Genomic DNA, 19,269 nt, shown 5'->3' on the forward strand with positions numbered 1-19,269 from the left:
CAAGTCCGTAGAGACCTACAAAGAGACTTAGACTCCCACACAATAATAATGGGAGACTTTAACACACCACTGTCAACATTAGACAGATCAACGAGACAGAAAGTTAACAAGGATATCCAGGAATTGAACTCAGCTCTGCACCAAGTGGATCTAATAGATATCTACAGAACTCTCCACCCCAAATCAATAGAATGTACATTCTTCTCAGCACCACCACACTTATTCCAAAATTGACCACATAGTTGGAAGTAAATCACTCCTCAGCAAATGTAAAAGAACAGAAATTATAACAAACTGTCTCTCAGACCACAATGCCATCAAACTAGAACTCAGAATTAAGAAACTCACTCAAAACCGCTCAACTACATGGAAACTGAACAACCTGCTCCTGAATGAGTACCAGATATCGAACGAAATGAAGGCAGAAATAAAGATGTTCTTTGAAACCAATGAGAACAAAGACACAACATACCAGAATCTCTGGGACACATTTAAAGCAGTGTAGAGGGAAATTTATAGCAATAAACGCCCACAAGAGAAAGCAGGAAAGGTCTAAAATTGACACACTAACATCACAATTAAAAGAACTAGAGAAGCAAGAGTACACACATTCAAAAGCTAGCAGAAGGCAAGAAATAACTAAGATCAGAGCAGAACTGAAGGAGATAGAGACACAAAAAAAACCTTCAAAAAAAAATCAATGAATCCAGGAGCTGGTTTTTTTAAAAGATCAACAAAATTGATAGACTGCTAGCAAGACTAATAAAGAAGAAAAGAAAGAAGACTCAAATAGACACAATAAAAAATGATAAAGGGGATATCACCACCAATCCCACAGAAATACAAACTACCATCAGAGAATACTATGAACACCTCTACACAAATAAACTAAAAATGTAGAAGAAATGGATAATTTCCTGGACTAATACACTTTCCCAAGCCTAAACCAGGAAGGAGTTGAATCCCTGAATAGACCAATAACAGGTTCTGAAATTGAGGCAATAATTAATAGCCTACCAACCAAAAAAGTCAAGGACTAGACGTATTCACAGCCGAATTCTACCAGAGGTACCAGGGGAGTTGGCACCATTCCTTCTGAAATTATTCCAATCAATAGAAAAAAGAGGGAATTCTCCCTAACTCATTTTATGAGGCCAACATCATCCTGATCCCAAAGCCTGGCAGAAACACAACAAAAAAAGAGAATTTTAGACCAATATCCTTGATGAACATCGATGCAAAAATCCTCAATAAAATACTGGCAAACCAAATCCAGCAGCACATCAAAAAGTTTATCCACCATGATCAAGTGGGCTTTATCCCTGTGATGCAAGGCTGGTTCAACATATGCAAATCAATAAACGTAATCCATCATCTAAACAGAACTAAAGACAAAAACCACATGATTATCTCAATAGATGCAGAAAAGGCCTTTGACAAAGTTCAACAGCCCTTCATGCTAAAAACGCTCAATAAATTCGGCATGGATGGAACATATCTCAGTAAGAGCTATTTATGACAAACCCACAGTCAATATCATACTGAATGGGCAAAAACTGGAAGCATTCCCCTTGAAAACTGGCACAAGACAGGGATGCCCTCTCTCACCACTCCTATTCAACATAGTGTTGGAAGTGCTGGCCAGGGCAATCAGGCAGGAGAAAGAAATAAAGGGTATTCAATTAGGAAAAGAGGAAATCAGATTCTCCCTGTTTGCAGATGACATGATTGTATATTTAGAAAACCCCATCTTCTCAGTGCAAAATCTTCTTAAGCTGATAAGAAACTTCAGCAAAGTCTCAGGATACAAAATCAATGTGCAAAAATCACAAACATTCTTATACACCAATAACAGACAGAGAGCCAAATCACGAATGAACTCCCATTCACAATTGCTTCAAATAGAATAAAATGCCTAGGAATCCAACTTACAAGGGATCTGAAGAACCTCTTCAAGGATAACTACAAACTACTGCTCAACGAAATAAAAGAGGACACAAACAAATGGAAGAACATTCCATGCTCACGGATAGGAAGAATCAATATCACGAAAATGGCCATACTGCCCAACGTAATTTATAGATTCAATGCCATCCCCATCAAGCTACCAATGACTTTCTTCACAGAATTGGAAAAAAACTACTTTAAAGTTCACATGGAACCAAAAAAGACACCGCATTGCCAAGACAATCCTAAGCCAAAAGAACAGAGCTGGAGAAATCATGCTACCTGACTTCAAACTATACTACAAGACTACAGTAACCAAAACAGCATGGTACTGGTACCAAAACAGAGATATAGACCAATGGAACAGAACAGAGCCCTCAGAAATAATACTACATATCTACAACCACCTGATCTTTGACAAACCTGACAAAAACAAGAAATGGGGAAAGGATTCCCTATTTAATAAATGGTGCTGGGAAAACTGACTAGCCATATGTAGAAAGCTGAAACTGGATCCCTTCCTTACACCTCAAACAAAAATTAATTCAAGATGGATTAAAGACTTAAATGTTAGACCTAAAACCATAAAACCCTGGAAGAAAACCTAGGCAATACCATTCAGGACATAGGCATGGGCAAGGACTTCGTGTCTAAAACACCAAAAGCAATGGCAACAAAAGCCAAAATTGACAAATGGGATCTAATTAAACTAAAGAGCTTCTGCACAGCAAAATAAACTACCATCAGAGTAAACAGGCAACCTACAGAATGGGAGAAAATTTTTGCAATCTACTCATCTGACAAAGGGCTAATATCTAGAATCTACAAAGAACTCAAACAAATTTACAGGAAAAAAACAAACAACCCCATCAAAAAGTGGGCGAAGGATACGAACAGAGACTTCTCAAAAGAAGACATTTACGCAGCCAACAGACACATGAAAAAATGCTCATCATCACTGGCCATCAGAGAAATGCAGATCAAATCCAATATGAGATATCATGTCACACCAGTTAGAATGGCAATCATTCAAAGTCAGGAAACAACAGGTGTTGGAGAGGATGTGGAGAAATAGGAACACTTTTACACTGTTGGTGGGACTGTAAACTAGTTCAACCATTGTGGAAGACAGTGTGGCAATTCCTCAAGGATCTAGAATTAAAGATATCATTTGACCCAGCCATCCCATTACTGGGTATCTACTGAAAGGATTATAAATCATGCTGCTATAAAAACACGTCCACACGTGTTTATTGTGGCACGATTCACAATAGCAAAGACTTGGAACTAACCCGAATGTCCATCAATGATAGACTGGATTAAGAAAATGTGGCACATATACACCATGGAATACTATGCAGCCATAAAAAAGGATGAGTTCATGTCCTTTGTAGGGACATGGATGAAGCTGGAAACCATCATTCTCAGCAAACGATCGCAAGGACAAAAATCCAAACATCACATGTTCTCAGTCATAGGTGGGAATTGAACAATGAGAACACTTGGACACAGGAAAGGGAACATCACACACTGGGGACTGTCGTGGGGTGGGAGGAGCAGGGAGGGATAGCATTAGGAGAGATACCTAAAGTAAATGACTAGTTAATAGGTGCAGCACACCAACATGGCACATGTATATACATATGTAACAAACCTGCATGTTGTGCACATGTACCCTAGAACTTAAAGTATAATTAAAAAGAAAAAGAATACAATATAATCTATTTTTAAAATATATATATATATATATATATATTAGAATTGAACAATTATTGGTCTCATTATAAAATCTAGGCAGAAACTATTTAAGTATATTTACATCTGTTTAGAAACTCTTTAAATAATATTTAGATATGCTAACAAAGCTTTGAGCCTACATAACTGGTATTTTTCTAACAACTATTTGATTGAAATACGGGCTGTTCTAGCAGTTTAGAAGAAGTCTTCAATGCTTCCCAACATTATTGAATTATTGTGAAAAAAAAATCAACACTAAAAATCACTGGGTAAACAAAAAAATACAACCATCATTGTTGTTACTATAAAAGGAAAACTTGCTTGTAATCCCAGTTCTACCATTTATCAGCTGTGTTCAACATATAACTTGAACAAGGCTTGTTTTACCTCATCTAAAAAAATTGAAATGATTACAACAGTCTTTGTAAACCTTTTACAACATAATAGTTGTGTGATTTTAATTGAATAATTATGCGTGAGAGAAAATTATGAAAAACTATGCCAAAACAAGGTCTGATAAATCTTTGACCCTGGATTCGTCACCACTCCTGAGCCAAACCATCTACTTAGTTAGGGTTGCTGAAGGCCTTCCAGATCTGCATTTGTTCTTTGTCAAAGCTTGCTAACCACTTAGTCCCTTTCACCCCAATAAAACTGCTTCAGAGTGTAGCCTTTCCCACACGTATCAAACTAAGACTCAATCTTAATTCCTTCTCTTCCTTGCAAATTGATCTAAACTTGTGTTACCTTAAAATTGAGGTAAATTAGTGAAAGGGCTTTTCCTGTGGCTCAGGATTTTCCAGTGTCTCATCTTAACTATTTTGGATTTTACGCCAACCGAGGTTCATGACACTGCCTCTCTTCTCTCTAATTTATTACTATTATTGTTTAACTTCAAATAAAATATCCAAGTTGCTATATCAGTTTTGTCATGACTTCAGTCTGGGTTCCTTTGCTGTTTAAATATGCTTTTGAAAATACAGACCCATTGTCCTGAAATGTGTTTATTTTGCCTGAAGTCTTGGATTCCATTGCCTGAGAATATATGTGAGATGATAACTCAGTTGTCAGAACTGCCATAATAGCCTAATATTAGCATGTGTATTAAATATATAATTAAGACCTCAGAGTTGGAAATTTGCTGAGATACACTGTACGTATTTCCTTGATCAAATAATAATTTATCATCCTCATTGTCATGAGGTATCATACAATTACTTGGAGGCTGACATTTCATATACACTGTCATTATTAAAACTACCTGTTTGCTAAATTTTGTGTTCTTCATTTTAGAGATAAAACTACTAGATGTGCAACAGTGAACCCTAATGTAAACATTGGACTTTGGTGTCATGATGATGAGTCAGTGTAGGTACATTGATTATAACAAATGTAAACTTTTGGTATGGAATGTCAATACTGAGGAAGGCTGTGAGTGGGTGAGGGCAGGGGGTATAGGAGAAATCTCTGTACTTTCCACTCAATTTTGCTGTGAACCTAAAACTGCTCTAAAAATAAAGTTCATCAATTTAAAAAAAGGAAGAAAATAAAATACTTGGTGTGGTTAAGTGATTTGCTCAGGACTACTCAGGCCATGGATATCCAAAGATTTATAATTTAAACCTAGGTCCTCATTCTCTTTCTACAATACCCCAAAACATTCTGTGCCTCAAAGCATGACAGCTTAGGCATCCTATTTGAAAATAACATACAGGTCTCGATGATTAATTAGAGATTTTCTATATAGCAGGAGAGAGGTAAATATTCTGTAATAACAACTGCTACATATTAGGTCAAACAATGTAAAATCGCTATTATAGATTAATATTATTTTAAAATACATATTTCATCTTATTTTGGTAAACAACATTTCACTCTAGATGATAACTTGCTTTCTGTAATTCCTGGTTTATTTTGTCATTTCGTCTGATGGTAATTGGCCTGTATAATGATTAGCAAATAACCTGTGACTTGTAAAAAGGTAAATCTTAGGCTAAGAAAATTGACTTTGTATAAAACTGTTCTGCTTTAAATTTTGTCTTTTTTTTTTTTTTTTGGATGGAGTTTTGCTCTTGTTGCGCAGTCTGGAGTGCAATGGCGTGATCTCGGCTCACTGCAACCTCCACCTCCTAGGTTCCAGAGATTCTCCTTGCTCAGCCTCCCCAGTAGCTGGGATTACAGGCACCCACCACCCACGCCTCTTTTTTTTTTTTTCTTTTTTTTTGTATTTTTAGTAGAGATGGGGTTTCACCATATTGCCCAGGCTGACCTCAGAGGATTCTCCTGCCTTGACCTCCCAAAGTACTGGGATTACAGGTGTGAGCACCCAGCCTTTTGTCTATTTTTTGTTTGTTTAAAATTCTCTATTATGCTAATAGAAAAATACATTAATATATACATATCAGAGTTCTTTAATTCTTGATCATTTCAAAAATAGATGTGTAATTATTTCTCTAAAACATCTCACTAGTTGCTGTATAGTATGTGATCTGTCTTCCTAAGGATTAAATTCTTTCTTCTTTTATAGAATTGGAATGTTATGTGCTGTGCAATTATGCATACTAAATTTATGGCAAAAACAAAAGAAAAATTGTGGTTACCCGAAAGTAAAATAGTAAGTACAACATAAACATTGTGCTGGATATATAGAAAAATTTATCAATACCATAATTATTTTCTTTTACAGAATGGATGCCAAATACATATTTATCTCACTGAAAATGTCACATCGCTTTTTTGGAGGTGAATTTAAAAAGCATTGCACATTTGATTAAAATGAATGATGACTCATTAGTTACAGCATGTTGGGGGCAACCTCATACCATTTAAGGTCATGACTTGAATGTAATATAAAGGTTTCATGATGTGTGTGTGTGTGTGTGTGTGTATGTGTGTGTTTTCCTTTACTTTTGGAAATGGATAATGCTACTGCCTGAAAGCTGTCTGGGAATTCAGCCAACGAAAGAAGAGGGTTGCAATAACTCTGGCGACTTGAAAGAAAAGTGGCTGGCATTAGCTTGGTCCCCACTTTAAACTAAAATTAAAACAATGGACAGACATGTACAGTAATCTCTCTTTTAAGGAAAGAATAGAAAGCTTCTATAGTAGTGTCAAGTGGAACAATTTGGTCCTGGCCCAAGTGATGCAGCTGTTTCACAGGAAAATGGCAAAAGGCTTCAGTCCAAAGCAGGCAAATAAGGCATGATTGTTCATAAACAGTCACTGGGGCCCTCACATTTAGAACAAGGAAAACAACATTAGCATAAAGAAGGGCAGGTTCGGAACACCAGCCTCAGTGCAACTTGAGCCATGCCATGATGTTGTGATTTACACAAAAGATAGTGGTGTGATTTTGCCTACTACTAATAAACCTAATTATTGTGAATAACTTATTCTTCAAAACATATTAGTCAAATACTTTTTAAGAAACAATGAAGATTTGACCACAAATTAAATGCATTATTGAAGACAGCTACAGGATATAAAGAAATCATATAGCCACTATTCATTCCTGATTTTCACATGCTAATGAGAGGTGGGTCAGGTAAATGATAAAGATAATAAATATTAAGTGCTTGGGGCCTCACTCAAAGGCTAAGCTATAGTCTTGCTTCTCAGTGGTTCTTAAATAACAAAATGAAGATACAGGTACAATAGCTGCAAAGTAATGGAGTAGAACTTTGACAGTGATTACCTGAGTGAAACAGGTCATTCTAACCTGCTGATTGAGTATTTCACACATTTCATTTCAACTCCCACTCTTTTGTTGCTATTTTAAAATATGCAATACTCCCCATTATATGTGTTATTATTGTTATGTTTTATTTTAAAATGTGTTTGACAAATTTTTTTCTTTTCCCTCTTCCACTTTTTGATTCATTTTTTCAAGTTGATAGTCTTTCCTTTAGTGACTATCTTCACTTCCCTGCAACCTACTAACTCCCTGATTAAACCATTTCAATTTGCATCCTGTTCTTTTTGCTCTAGTAAGACTTTTCTTTATGATCAGTAAGATTTCCTTCTGGGAAAATCCAATTATTTTCAGACTTCTCTTGTTTTTTGTCCTCTCTGCCTCATCCGGCACTGTTGGAAATAGTATACAAACTACAGAAAAGCTAAAAATGAGACTGTTTTTAAAGGATCAATGCCTTCCTCTAATGGAGACGATAGTTACTGTTACAATATAGAGAAGTTTATTTAAGATGATTATGAAGAATGAAGAAAAAGCAGTAGTCTAAATGAAGAAAAGTATCAAAGAAGTTGATTCTAACTTTAATGCTAATGTCCTGACAGTCTGCAAGGAAATATGATAAAGGAGAAGTTGTGAATGAGAATATAATACAAGAAATCAGTGAATACATATTTACTTGTGGACCATAGCATACAGAATATAACATTGGGATCTATGAAGATGAAGGCAACATATCATGACTACTTTACTTTGAAGATGTTGTAGAGCTTATGAGTTATTTGCCAAAATCTACTATACTAAATTACAGACTTTTATGTGGTTATGAACCCATACCAGAAATGATTAGTTTGGTAGAAATTCGACAAGTTTCCAGAAATAATATAAATATAGAAGAAAGCCTAATAAAGGAGGATGGCAACAGTGAAATACATCATGAAACTAGCCAGTTCACTGCCCTAAAGCATCTAGGGGCTCAACTTCATTGGTAAAAATCATTGTCAGTCTCATTCTAGTTTTTCAAAAGTAACTTTACCTAGAATAAATGGAAATTTACATTTAGCAATTGAAGTAGCAGCACATAATTGAAAGAGTTAAGGGTTTGGGTTTTGGCAAATTCTCACTCACTCATTTTAAATCTGGATAAATAGGAAAATTTAGTTAAAGCTTTAGTTGAGCCTTAGTTTTCTCTTCTGTAAAATAGGAAGCCTTTCTTATTTCCTTTCTCTGTTTGCAAAATGATAGTAATCAGGAAACTTCTGACAAAAGGTAATATTTTCCATTTTATAAGTCTCTTGAAATTTGTATTCTTAAATAAAATAAATGAGAAATGTTGCACTTTTCATTCATCTGCAGTGCAGAGGATTATTACACATCCAAGATTATTTCTAGGTAACTGAAAAGAGATTAAAAGAAGACACATTCATTCAACCATATCTTAGATGAGTGATATAAACTACTTAGATATTTAATTATATAAAACGTAAAGTCTAATGATTTCCATAAGTAAAATAATGTTTCTACAGTTGGAAGTAGATATGGAATCAAAGAATCATTGTAAGACAATCGGATGCTACTAGAGCAGGCACTCATTTATTTTCAAGCATTCTATAAAGCATGTTCCCGGCCGGGCGCGGTGGCTCAAGCCTGTAATCCCAGAACTTTGGGAGGCCGAGACGGGCGGATCACGAGGTCAGCAGATCGAGACCATCCTGGCTAACACGGTGAAACCCCGTCTCTACTAAAAAAATACAAAAAACGAGCCGGGCGAGGTGGCGGGCGCCTGTAGTCCCAGCTACTCCGGAGGCTGAGGCAGGAGAATGGCGTGAACCCGGGAGGCGGAGCTTGCAGTGAGCTGAGATCCGGCCACTGCACTCCCGCCTGGGCGACAGAGCGAGACTCCGTCTCAAAAAAAAAAAAAAAAAAAGCATGTTCCCTAATTTCACCTCATTTAATTGCATAAATTGTGCACATAATCCAAATGTATACAAACGTACTTTTGGATAAATCTGAAGGAAAGAAGAGCAAAAACAATGTTTGCAAAATAATTACTAGAAGAGAGAACAGTTTAAAAATATCAAAACTGTGGTAAAGAGGGCATGGTTTTATTAATATGGTAAAAAATATAATACATACACTTGATGAAGTTAAAATGTCAGGCATCTATCATACAATTATTTTAGAAAAATTCCTGATGGGACAATATGAAACTTATACTTAAATAATATAAATGTTATTGGAGGCAAATTTTTAGTAATTTAACCTGATTTGCCAGAAGCAATCTCATATAATTATATACAAAGAACAATTTAATTCCTTCTATTAAAATTTAAACAGAACTCAAATAAATTGGAATCTTTTAAAAAATCAAGTAAATTTCATAAAGCTAGGCCTAGAGTATTCCTATATTAGAATGATCATATTGCTTTCAAATAGAATTTAAATAATCCATATTTAAATATCCATAGGTAAGTTCTGCTTAATAATTGGTATTCTTGGCCGGGCGCGGTGGCTCAAGCCTGTAATCCCAGCACTTTGGGAGCCCGAGACGGGCGGATCACGAGGTCAGGAGATCGAGACCATCCTGGGTAACACGGTGAAACCCCGTCTCTACTAAAAAATACAAAAAAAAAAATTAGCCGGGCGAGGTGGCGGCGCCTGTAGTCCCAGCTACTCGGGAGGCTGAGGCAGGAGAATGGCGGGAACCCGGGAGGCGGAGCTTGCAGTGAGCTGAGATCCGGCCACTGCACTCCAGCCTGGGCGGCAGAGCCAGACTCCATCTCAAAAAATAATAATAATAATAATAATAATTGGTATTCTTTGACGAGCTATTTATAAACACAAATTTCAAAAGGTGAAGTTTCAGAGTTAAAGTGACGTTATCACATTGACGCGCCTACATTCGAATAATGAAGTCACTTCACAGTTAAGCACATTGAGTTTGTGATCCATTACTTGTTTCTTCGGGTGTTTCATAAGAAATAGAGATTTGATTTGCCTTTTATGAAAGTAATTCTCCATGTAACTTTAAAACCTGGACATATTTTGGGGATGCTTCGGTATTTTCTACGTTTTTCATGGGAGAACTAAGTTCAACAATGGGCAGCTTTTAGAGTCTGATGATATAAACAGTGACTGATACACTCCATTCTGGTTAAAATATCTTCCTGGAAAAAATAAAAAAGAAATACCATCTGGAAATCTTCCCAGAAACTTCACTAGATGACAAAGTAAAAACCAATCTTCCAGAGACATTAATGAAGACATGGTTCATGGGGTTATCTGTTCTAGAGATCACTTTGTCCACCAAGAAACGACAAAAACTGTGGATTTCTGCAGTTAAAGCCTGTAATCAAAGCGAGATAAAAGAAAAAAGTAAAAAGCTTTATTGCTCATTAACTCACTTACAGTGGTTTTCCTTTGGATTCACAAGTCAAAATTAAAGGCTGTCCTTCTTGTGGAAAAGGAGTCGATGGTATAATCTTAACTGATGGTGTATCTAGAAACAAAAGAATATTAAGAAGGGTGATTAAACACATACAAAACTAGATATTTAATAACTGTGCACCATGCTGTGTGTTCAGCATTTCTTATATATTATTTATAATTGCATATATTTATAAAGGGTTTCTTAGATTTGGTAAAATAGGGTGTGTGATTTAAAAAGCTAACAACCGGTCTATGCAAAGCGAACAAAAATATCTCAATATCTCCTGAGCACCACTGTTGTATTTTTTCTGAAATCTGAATTTAAAAGTGAAATTGCAAAAAGTGGTTCAGATGAATATCAAGCATTTCATACAATTGTTTCTTAAACTATTTATAGATGGCTATGAATACTATTATTATGGGCTGAATGCATTCATGTGCATCTGAATAACAACACTTTCATTGTTACGGGAATACCAGGGACTCACAATAAGGAACCCACAATGAACTCAAGATCAATTACTGTCTCACAAGCGTTATGCAGAATCTTTTCAAAATGCAATGATGTGGCACTGGGTACATGCGGCTGGCTCTGAAGTACAGCTAGTGAGTCACTTCGAATAGCATTGATGATTTTATTAAAAGTTAACATTTGTTATATATGCTACTGCATGTTTGTTAGAAAATTATTTGTTCCCATTTAACAATAAATCATCCCTAGTGAGAATTAAAGAATATTTTCAGACATTTATATGTATAACTTGTATGACATACAATATTCCTTAATCAACACAAAGATAAGATATTTCATAGAAGAAATGGAAAATAAGCTCAAAAAAGGGACAATATTAACACATTCTTTCTTTATGAGACTTTGCTAGTCCTGGCATTGTCTGGTCCACAGTCAATGTGGAATCATCTTCTCCTCTTATCTTCACATTCTCTACAATAAACAAAACAGGCTCTGAACTCTCCAGAAGATCACAATTATTCTTACTCTTCCCTTCTTAGCTGTAACAGAAGAATTGATCTGCACTGTTATTAGACACATTCTTTGATTTTGGAGCCAGTTAAATGAGTTACTATCAATTGGGTAATTTTTAAGTGGGTTACCTTATCTAAGGAAAATATTATTTAGATGTTTCATATATAGAATAATAAAGTATAATATAAAATGTAATAGTTTATATCATACTTTAAAATTATGTATGCTTTTCAAATGCATTCTCTGTCAATTCTTTAAACAAGAGAATGCATTTAAGATAATAAAAAATAATATTCTGGTTGCAAATAAGCATTTCAAATACATCACAGTAAATATTTGTGGTGTAAAATGACTTAGGAAGAAAAATTAATCTGAAGAAATATGATACATATTCATCATACTTTTTTAACTGTTAGAAAAAAATTGAATAGCAGATTTAAACATACTTTATTAATTTTTTCCATTATCAGCACATCTATGGAATCAGTTATTGACTAGGATAATCATATAATTTCATCTCTGAAGCAGGACATTTTTAAAAGAAAAAGAGAAAATATTAATGTGTGAACCACACTGTTCTGGTCAGACTGAGGTCTATGGTCTTTTGACCTCTAACTAAACATATATATAGCAAAATTTATTTTCCCCATGACGTATTATAAAGGAAAGTTTAATTTTCATGGAAAAAGTTTGAGGTGAAAGATCAGACATGTATAATTTTGGGAAACAGAATTATGTTAACATGGGTGTCTGTGATGTTTAATTTTGTGTGTCAATTTGACTGTGCCTTGGGGTATCCAGCTATTCGACCAAACGTTATTCTGGGTGTGAATGTGAGGCTGTTTTTTGGATGAGATTAACAGTAAAGTTGCTAGACTGAGTACAGCAGATGGCACGCCATGATATGAAAGGGCCTCATCCAATTTCTTGGAGGACTAAATAAAATAAAAAGGTGGCTCCTCCTCCAAGTAGAAAAGAAATCTTCCTGCCCGATGTCGTTTGAACTGCAACACTGACTTTTTTCCTGCCTTTAGAATAGAATGGAAATTTGGGGTCTTTCTGGGTCTTGATCCTGAGACCTTTGGACTGGAACCATGTCATCAATTCTCTTCGTTCTCAGGCCATGAGACTCAGAGTGGAACTAAGCCATTGGCACTCTTGGTCTTCCAGCTTGCTGACTGACTTTGCAAATCTTGGGATTTCACCTCCATAATCGTATGGACAATTCCTTACAATAAATCTCCTTTTATATGTATGTACAGCCTATTGGCTCCATGTCTCTGGAGAACCCTAACACGGTGTCCAGTGTCCTCACAAAGAGACCCAGAGGCGTGTCTTTTATTGAGCGGGGAATGTGCCAGGTGGTAATCTCAGGAAGCTCTGAGAAGTGAGACAGGAAGAAAAGGAAGTAAATGAAGCCTGGGTTATTGACCAGACTACCCTGTGAGCAAAGCAAATTGAGTTCAATTCCACTGTGGAACTGAGAGTGAGTGGAAGACATGACTCTGAGTTACCTTACTTGATGGGCAAGAGACAGGACTGTTTATGGAATATGTATCGTCTTTGATTGAGGACTGCTCGCGGGGGTGGGGGTGGGGGAGGCTGGTGAGGAGGAGGTGGTGTTTCCCAGGCACTTTTGCCCTTCTCAGTACACAAAAATAGTACGTGCCAAAGGGAAATGGAAGACTGCCATCAGGATCTGCTTTAGTAAGGTAAATTACACGGTGGCAGGCAGCTGTGAGAAAAGAGGAAGGCAAAATGTGGCTTTGCTCTGCCTGTTTAGTTTGAGCAGTACAGGAGAGGCGAGAATATGTGCAACAAATGTTCCCTTGAAGCATGTTTCAGCATTCCCTTTAGATCTGGCACACAGAATTTCCTTTATAGGCAAACGCCAAAGCAGGTAATATTAAACTTAGCACACATTTCCATAAAACTCTCAGGAATAACCTAAATAAACTCTAAGTTACTAAAAATCAAGACATGTAAGACAGTATTCATTTATTTGACTTCAAAATTATTCCAAGTGTTTGATTAGTTCCTGTTTCTAAGACTTATCTTTCCAAATAAATAAGGAAACAACAAAAGGAATTTATGTAAAGATAATTTTAAAAAGGAGATTTAAAAAATTGTCTTCCCTAGATTTCCTTCATGAATACCTATGCCTCATCTGCTCCTCAACCCCCTCCCTGCCACACACCTACTCCTGGTTCAACTCTCGGGTCCCTGGCCACACTTTCTCAGATTCTGTTGGATGGTATTTTTCTACGTAGCCTTTAAATGTTTAAGATTAGGGTGAATGGGATTCAAATTCTGTTCTCTTATGATTTTCTCTAGGCCTTTTAAGCCTCACTCATGTCTCTAGTTTCCATGTACTTACCAATCACTCGTGGATTTGTATCCTAGTTCTGTTCTGCTTCACAAGCTTATTTATGTGCAATGCCTATGTGGCATGTTCACTTGGATATCTAAAAGGCCTGGCACATTTGATGTATTCAAAACGAACTCAGTCTCCAATCCTCCCCCAACATGTTTCTCCTTCATAGATCTCTAACTCTATAGATACGACTAGCATCCATGCAGTGACATATACCAAATACCTACTGTTTCCTTGTTTTCTCTATAATCAATTACCTCTGAACTCTTGTTAATCTATCTTCTAAATAATTTTCAAATTAATTCACTATTTTTTCATAGTTCCATAGCCACTATTTTAATCTAGTTTGCCAAAATAGTAAATGATCTCCTTTGTGTCAAAATTTTAACCCTTTAAATCTTACTCTTACAACTAAACAAAATTGTCTTCTCAAAACATAAATCTGGTCACATCAACTTACTAATTAAAACCTTTCATAATCGTTTCTCTTAAAAATTATTAAACCATTTAAGTCCTGCATAGCCTCTATCCTTCATGTTCTTGTCTTCTAATATTCTATTTTATTATTTGAATTCCAGGCAATTTTATTTTTATCAAGTTCTTTAATAAATGTGTTTCATTTTGCCTTCATACAAATTATCAGAAATGCTCCATTTTGGAGAGATTCCTTGCTTATTTAATTCTTACATGTTTTAAAAATCTTAATTCAAATGCATTTGCTAAGCGCATCATTCATTACCTTTAAATCTGATCAGATACCACTGCTGCAGTTCCTTTTTTCACCCTTGTGTAATGTTCTTTTTAAAAGTCATTGATATATCCTCCATGTCTTGCATAGTGTTTAAAAAAAGTGTGTGCTTAATAAATAATTATTAAATGAGTGGAAGTAATCTTTTTATTTTCTTTTTTTTAGACAAGGTCTCACTCTGTCCCCTAGCCTGGAGTGCAGTGGTGTGATCACAGCTTACTGCAGCCTCGGCCTCCTGGGCTCACATGAGCAATCCTCCAGCCTCAGCCTAGTAAGTAGCTGGGACCACAGGTGTGCTCCACCATGCCTGGCTAATTTTCTTTCTCTCTTTCTCTCTCTCTCTTTCATTTTTCCTTCCTTCCTTCCTTCCTTCCTTCCTTCCTTCCTTCCTTCCTTCCTTCCTTCCTCCTTCCCTCCCTCCTTCCTTCCTTCCTTTCTTTCTCCCATTTTTGAAGAGATGGAGTCTCACTGTGTTGCCCAGGCTGGTCTTGAACTCCTGGCCTTACATGATCCTCCCACCTTGGCCTCCAAAAGTGCTGGGATTACAGGTGTGAGCTACTATGCATGGCCAGCAATAAAATTTGTGATATATCTTTTCATCATCATTTTATTACACTATTCGAAAATATTTTTAAATGCTTAATTGAAATTTATCGGTGTCTGATGTTTAGAATGTAGATGAACAAGATTAACATTACAATGAATATTAAATATTAATTAATATTTAATTATTAAGTGATAGAGTTATTAATTAATATATCAATTAATTAACATATAATTAATGTTAAATATTTAAGTTGCAAACCTTAGGTTAACTTTTAATCTTAGTTCATAGTTAATTTAATGTGGAGTACTATTCAACCATAAAAAGAATGAGACCCAGTCATTTTTAACAAAATGGACGCAACTGGAGATCATTATGTTTTGTGAAATAAGTGATGCACAGAAACACAAACATCACATGTTCTCACTTATTTCTGGGATATAAAAATCAAATCAATTCAACTCATAATCATAGAGCGTAGAAGGATGGTTACCAAAGGCTCAGAAGGATACTGGGGTTTTGAGAGGGAGGTAGGAATGGTTAATGAGTACAAGAAGAAAATCAGAAAGAATGAACAAGACCTACTATTTGATAGCACAACGAAGTGACTATAGTCAATAATAATTGAATTATACATTTTAAAATAAGTTGCAGAAGGTAATTGGACTGTTTGTAACTCAAAGAATAAATGCTTGAGGGGATAGATAACCCATTCTCCATGGTGTGCTTATTTCACATTGCATACCTGTATCAAAACATCTCATGGACCACATAAATATGTACGCCAATTATGTACCCACAGAAAGTTTTAAAAAAGAAAAATTTTCTTAAATGGATATTGCACACTCTCTGTTACAAATAATCTGCATTGGATATCATTAGGTAACAATTTTCTATGTTGATAAAAATGCCAATTTCTCTTTAATGCAAATACCGTATGTGTAAACTATTTTTTACTCACCTGCTTTTGGCAGAGGTAGTTCTCAATTGTGAAGACATTTATTTAATTATTCAGCCAAAGCTAGCTTATATTTCTATGATACAAATTATTCTTCTTTAAATATGCCATTTTAGAATAGTCACCAAATACCTTTTTATTAACCACAAGTACTACAGTAATGGTGTTATTATCTTAAACTTGACTCTCAAATAATTGTTTTTAATAGCAGGAAGTAATTTTGGCTTTGATAAAGATCTCTGTCATTATTTCTATTTATTTTCATCAGACAGTTTATTATACATGAGAGAGTTGATTAAGCAATGTTATTCTAAAAACATTTTAGTAAGATATCAATGATATTCTAGAAATAATACTTGTAAATGAGTTTAGAACTACCATACTTTGTTAGCTAACCAAAGAACAGAAAAGTAGTCATCTCAAAAACTGAGTTTATTTTGACAGTCTTCACTTTCCAGGATGTCGGCAAACTATTTATTTTAATGTGTGAGACTTCCATGTAAACCTATTTCTCTCTATTATTTATTTTGTTACATATCAAAATGAATGGATTATTTGTCAGGAATGGCACAATGCACAACAGATTACATGTAAATTGTTTTCTAAAATAATCTTAAATTTATGCACTTACTGTGTTACTCCGCTTTTTACTGACCCAGATAGGAATAGTAATGAAGTCACTACTGCATCATCCAAACTTTTCCTTGCATACCTTTGCCAAATTATCTACTAAGATTTAGGAAAAAAGTGTGTATTATTTTGTTTTTTCTTTTTTCTGTGAATATATTTTATAATTATAGATTTTCTTCTGGTTCATAATTTTTCATTTTAAACATATTTCAAAGGATTGAAATTGGGAATATTTTCTAAACCAAATTTTACTTAAATAGCAATTCCAGCCTTACTGTGAAAATGATTCCTCTGTTTTCCTCTGTAGGAGCAATGTGGGTTACATTTAACCCTGCTCTGCTATTTCACAAAACAGAATGACTCTTTTGGTTCAGTACATTGGAGATGTGTATGATGTTCTGTTTTTCATTTACTGATATAATGTATTGTGTTGTACCAATTAGTAATAGTTTAAAAGGGGGTTAGAAAAAATCAATTAATATGACCGCTATTTATTTATTCTAGTTCTGTCCTATATGTTAAACTCAGATCTTTTTTGCAAACTAGCAATTTTCATGCTGTTTTAAAATGCCTTTCAAAAAAAGTCAAGTCTTTCAACATTGTATTTGTTAAATATCCATGAATGTATATAATGTATATTTATCACATATTCACAACATTTTGAGCACTCAAAATCTGACAATTAACTTACTCAATTGTGTGTCTTTATATCTCATGCTTAGTAAATTGTAAGAGTTACTTTAAGTGTTGTGTAAATAAATAAAAGTTTTGTTCAAAATGCAAAAAAATGTGGAAGTTTTGCACAAGTGTATAAAGACAGGCATATATTCAATCATTCACAAATAATTTTTCAGTACTTGTAAGTATCCAGCTAAAATACACAGATATTTTAAAAGCAAAATGCTCTAAGACTTTTGGAGAAACAAAAAATATTCTTTTAGAATGTCTATAGAATGTTTAAATGTGGAAAACCCCGTTTTCTTTTTTTTTTTTTTTTTTTTACTTTTGTCTGACATATCCTGGGGCTCATTTAGGAAGAAACATAATGACTTTCAAGAGCTAGATTTATGGACAAACGGTTTTTCTTCTTTTGCTCGGGGCGCCTGTAATCAATCTGAGTACTTTCGGAGGCCGAGGTGGATGGATCATGAGGTCAGGAGATCAAGACTATCCTGGCCAACACAATGAAATCCTGTCTCTACTATAAATACAAAAATTAGCTGGGCGTGGTGGCATGAGCCTGTAGTCCCAGCTACTCAAGAGACTGAGGCAGAAGAATCACTTGAACCCAGGAGGCGGAGGTTGCAGTGAGCTGAGATCGTGCCATTGCACTCCAGCCTGGCGACAGAGCGATACTTTATCTCAAAAAATAAATAAATAAAATAAATACTTTGAACAAATATTTAAAGGTTTTATGAACTTGGGAAGTAAGGATAGCTCATGTTCCATTTGAATGACTGAGGATTTCAATCAAAGTAAAGATATTGATCCAGCAGAATGGATTTTCTATATCCTTAGCAAGGATTTTAAGAGAAAAGACCTGTGATGAAGCATCTATTAAACCACCTAATGGACAATCTTAAAAGCACAAGCTTTTAAAGTCTTTTGTGTCATTGGTTTAACAACATTTATCCATCACTAGATTTTGTAGATGAATAAAAAGAAGGTTTGAATCAAATGTTTTATCAGGAAAAAAAAAAAGCACCTTATTTCTTTTGTAACTGAATAAGTATAATAGGAATTTAAGGTTATATAAAAGTAACATTTAACCTGTTATGGATAATGGCCAAAGTGCTAAGAGAAACAACCAAAGACCACTGTACCATCCTATATTGCATAATGTAGTGAGTGAAGAAATATGGTGGATTATCACACAAAGTAGCAGTCATCTGCATGGCTCATATTACAGTCTTTGGTTGAAAGAAAATTATAATATTGATAATTTTACATGTTCACAAAATTAGTTCCTGTGAGTACGCTCATTCATTCATTTGACAAACACTTATATAGTTTCTAAGAAAGCGTGCTAGTACCCATTTCTATCAATTGTTTCACTAGAATTGTAACATTGTAACATTATAATATTTTACATTGTGACATTCACATTGCAATAACTCAAGATTAGGTATTAGTCTTAAAGGGTGTTACTGAGTATTTGGCATATTCTTAGGAATGCATGCTTATCAAAGCAGAGATCATCTTTATCTTGTACACTGACTTATCCTCATG

At 35.0% G+C, this 19,269-nt stretch overlaps 1 protein-coding gene across 3 annotated transcripts in view; it reads right to left on the reverse strand.

Moving 5' to 3' along the window:
* Window positions 1-19,269, reverse strand: part of CADM2 (cell adhesion molecule 2) — a 1,094,949-nt gene that overhangs the window by 115,748 nt on the left and 959,932 nt on the right. For all 3 annotated transcript variants that reach the window (XM_033211599.1, XM_033211598.1, XM_033211597.1), the window contains one exon: window positions 10,781-10,871. In XM_033211599.1, coding sequence (XP_033067490.1) covers window positions 10,781-10,871 — 91 coding nt within the window. The remainder of the gene's footprint in view (window positions 1-10,780; window positions 10,872-19,269) is intronic.

This window comes from Trachypithecus francoisi, unplaced genomic scaffold, assembly GCF_009764315.1.
Source record: "Trachypithecus francoisi isolate TF-2019V2 unplaced genomic scaffold, Tfra_2.0 Lachesis_group0, whole genome shotgun sequence".
NCBI classification, from domain to species: Eukaryota; Metazoa; Chordata; class Mammalia; order Primates; family Cercopithecidae; genus Trachypithecus; species Trachypithecus francoisi.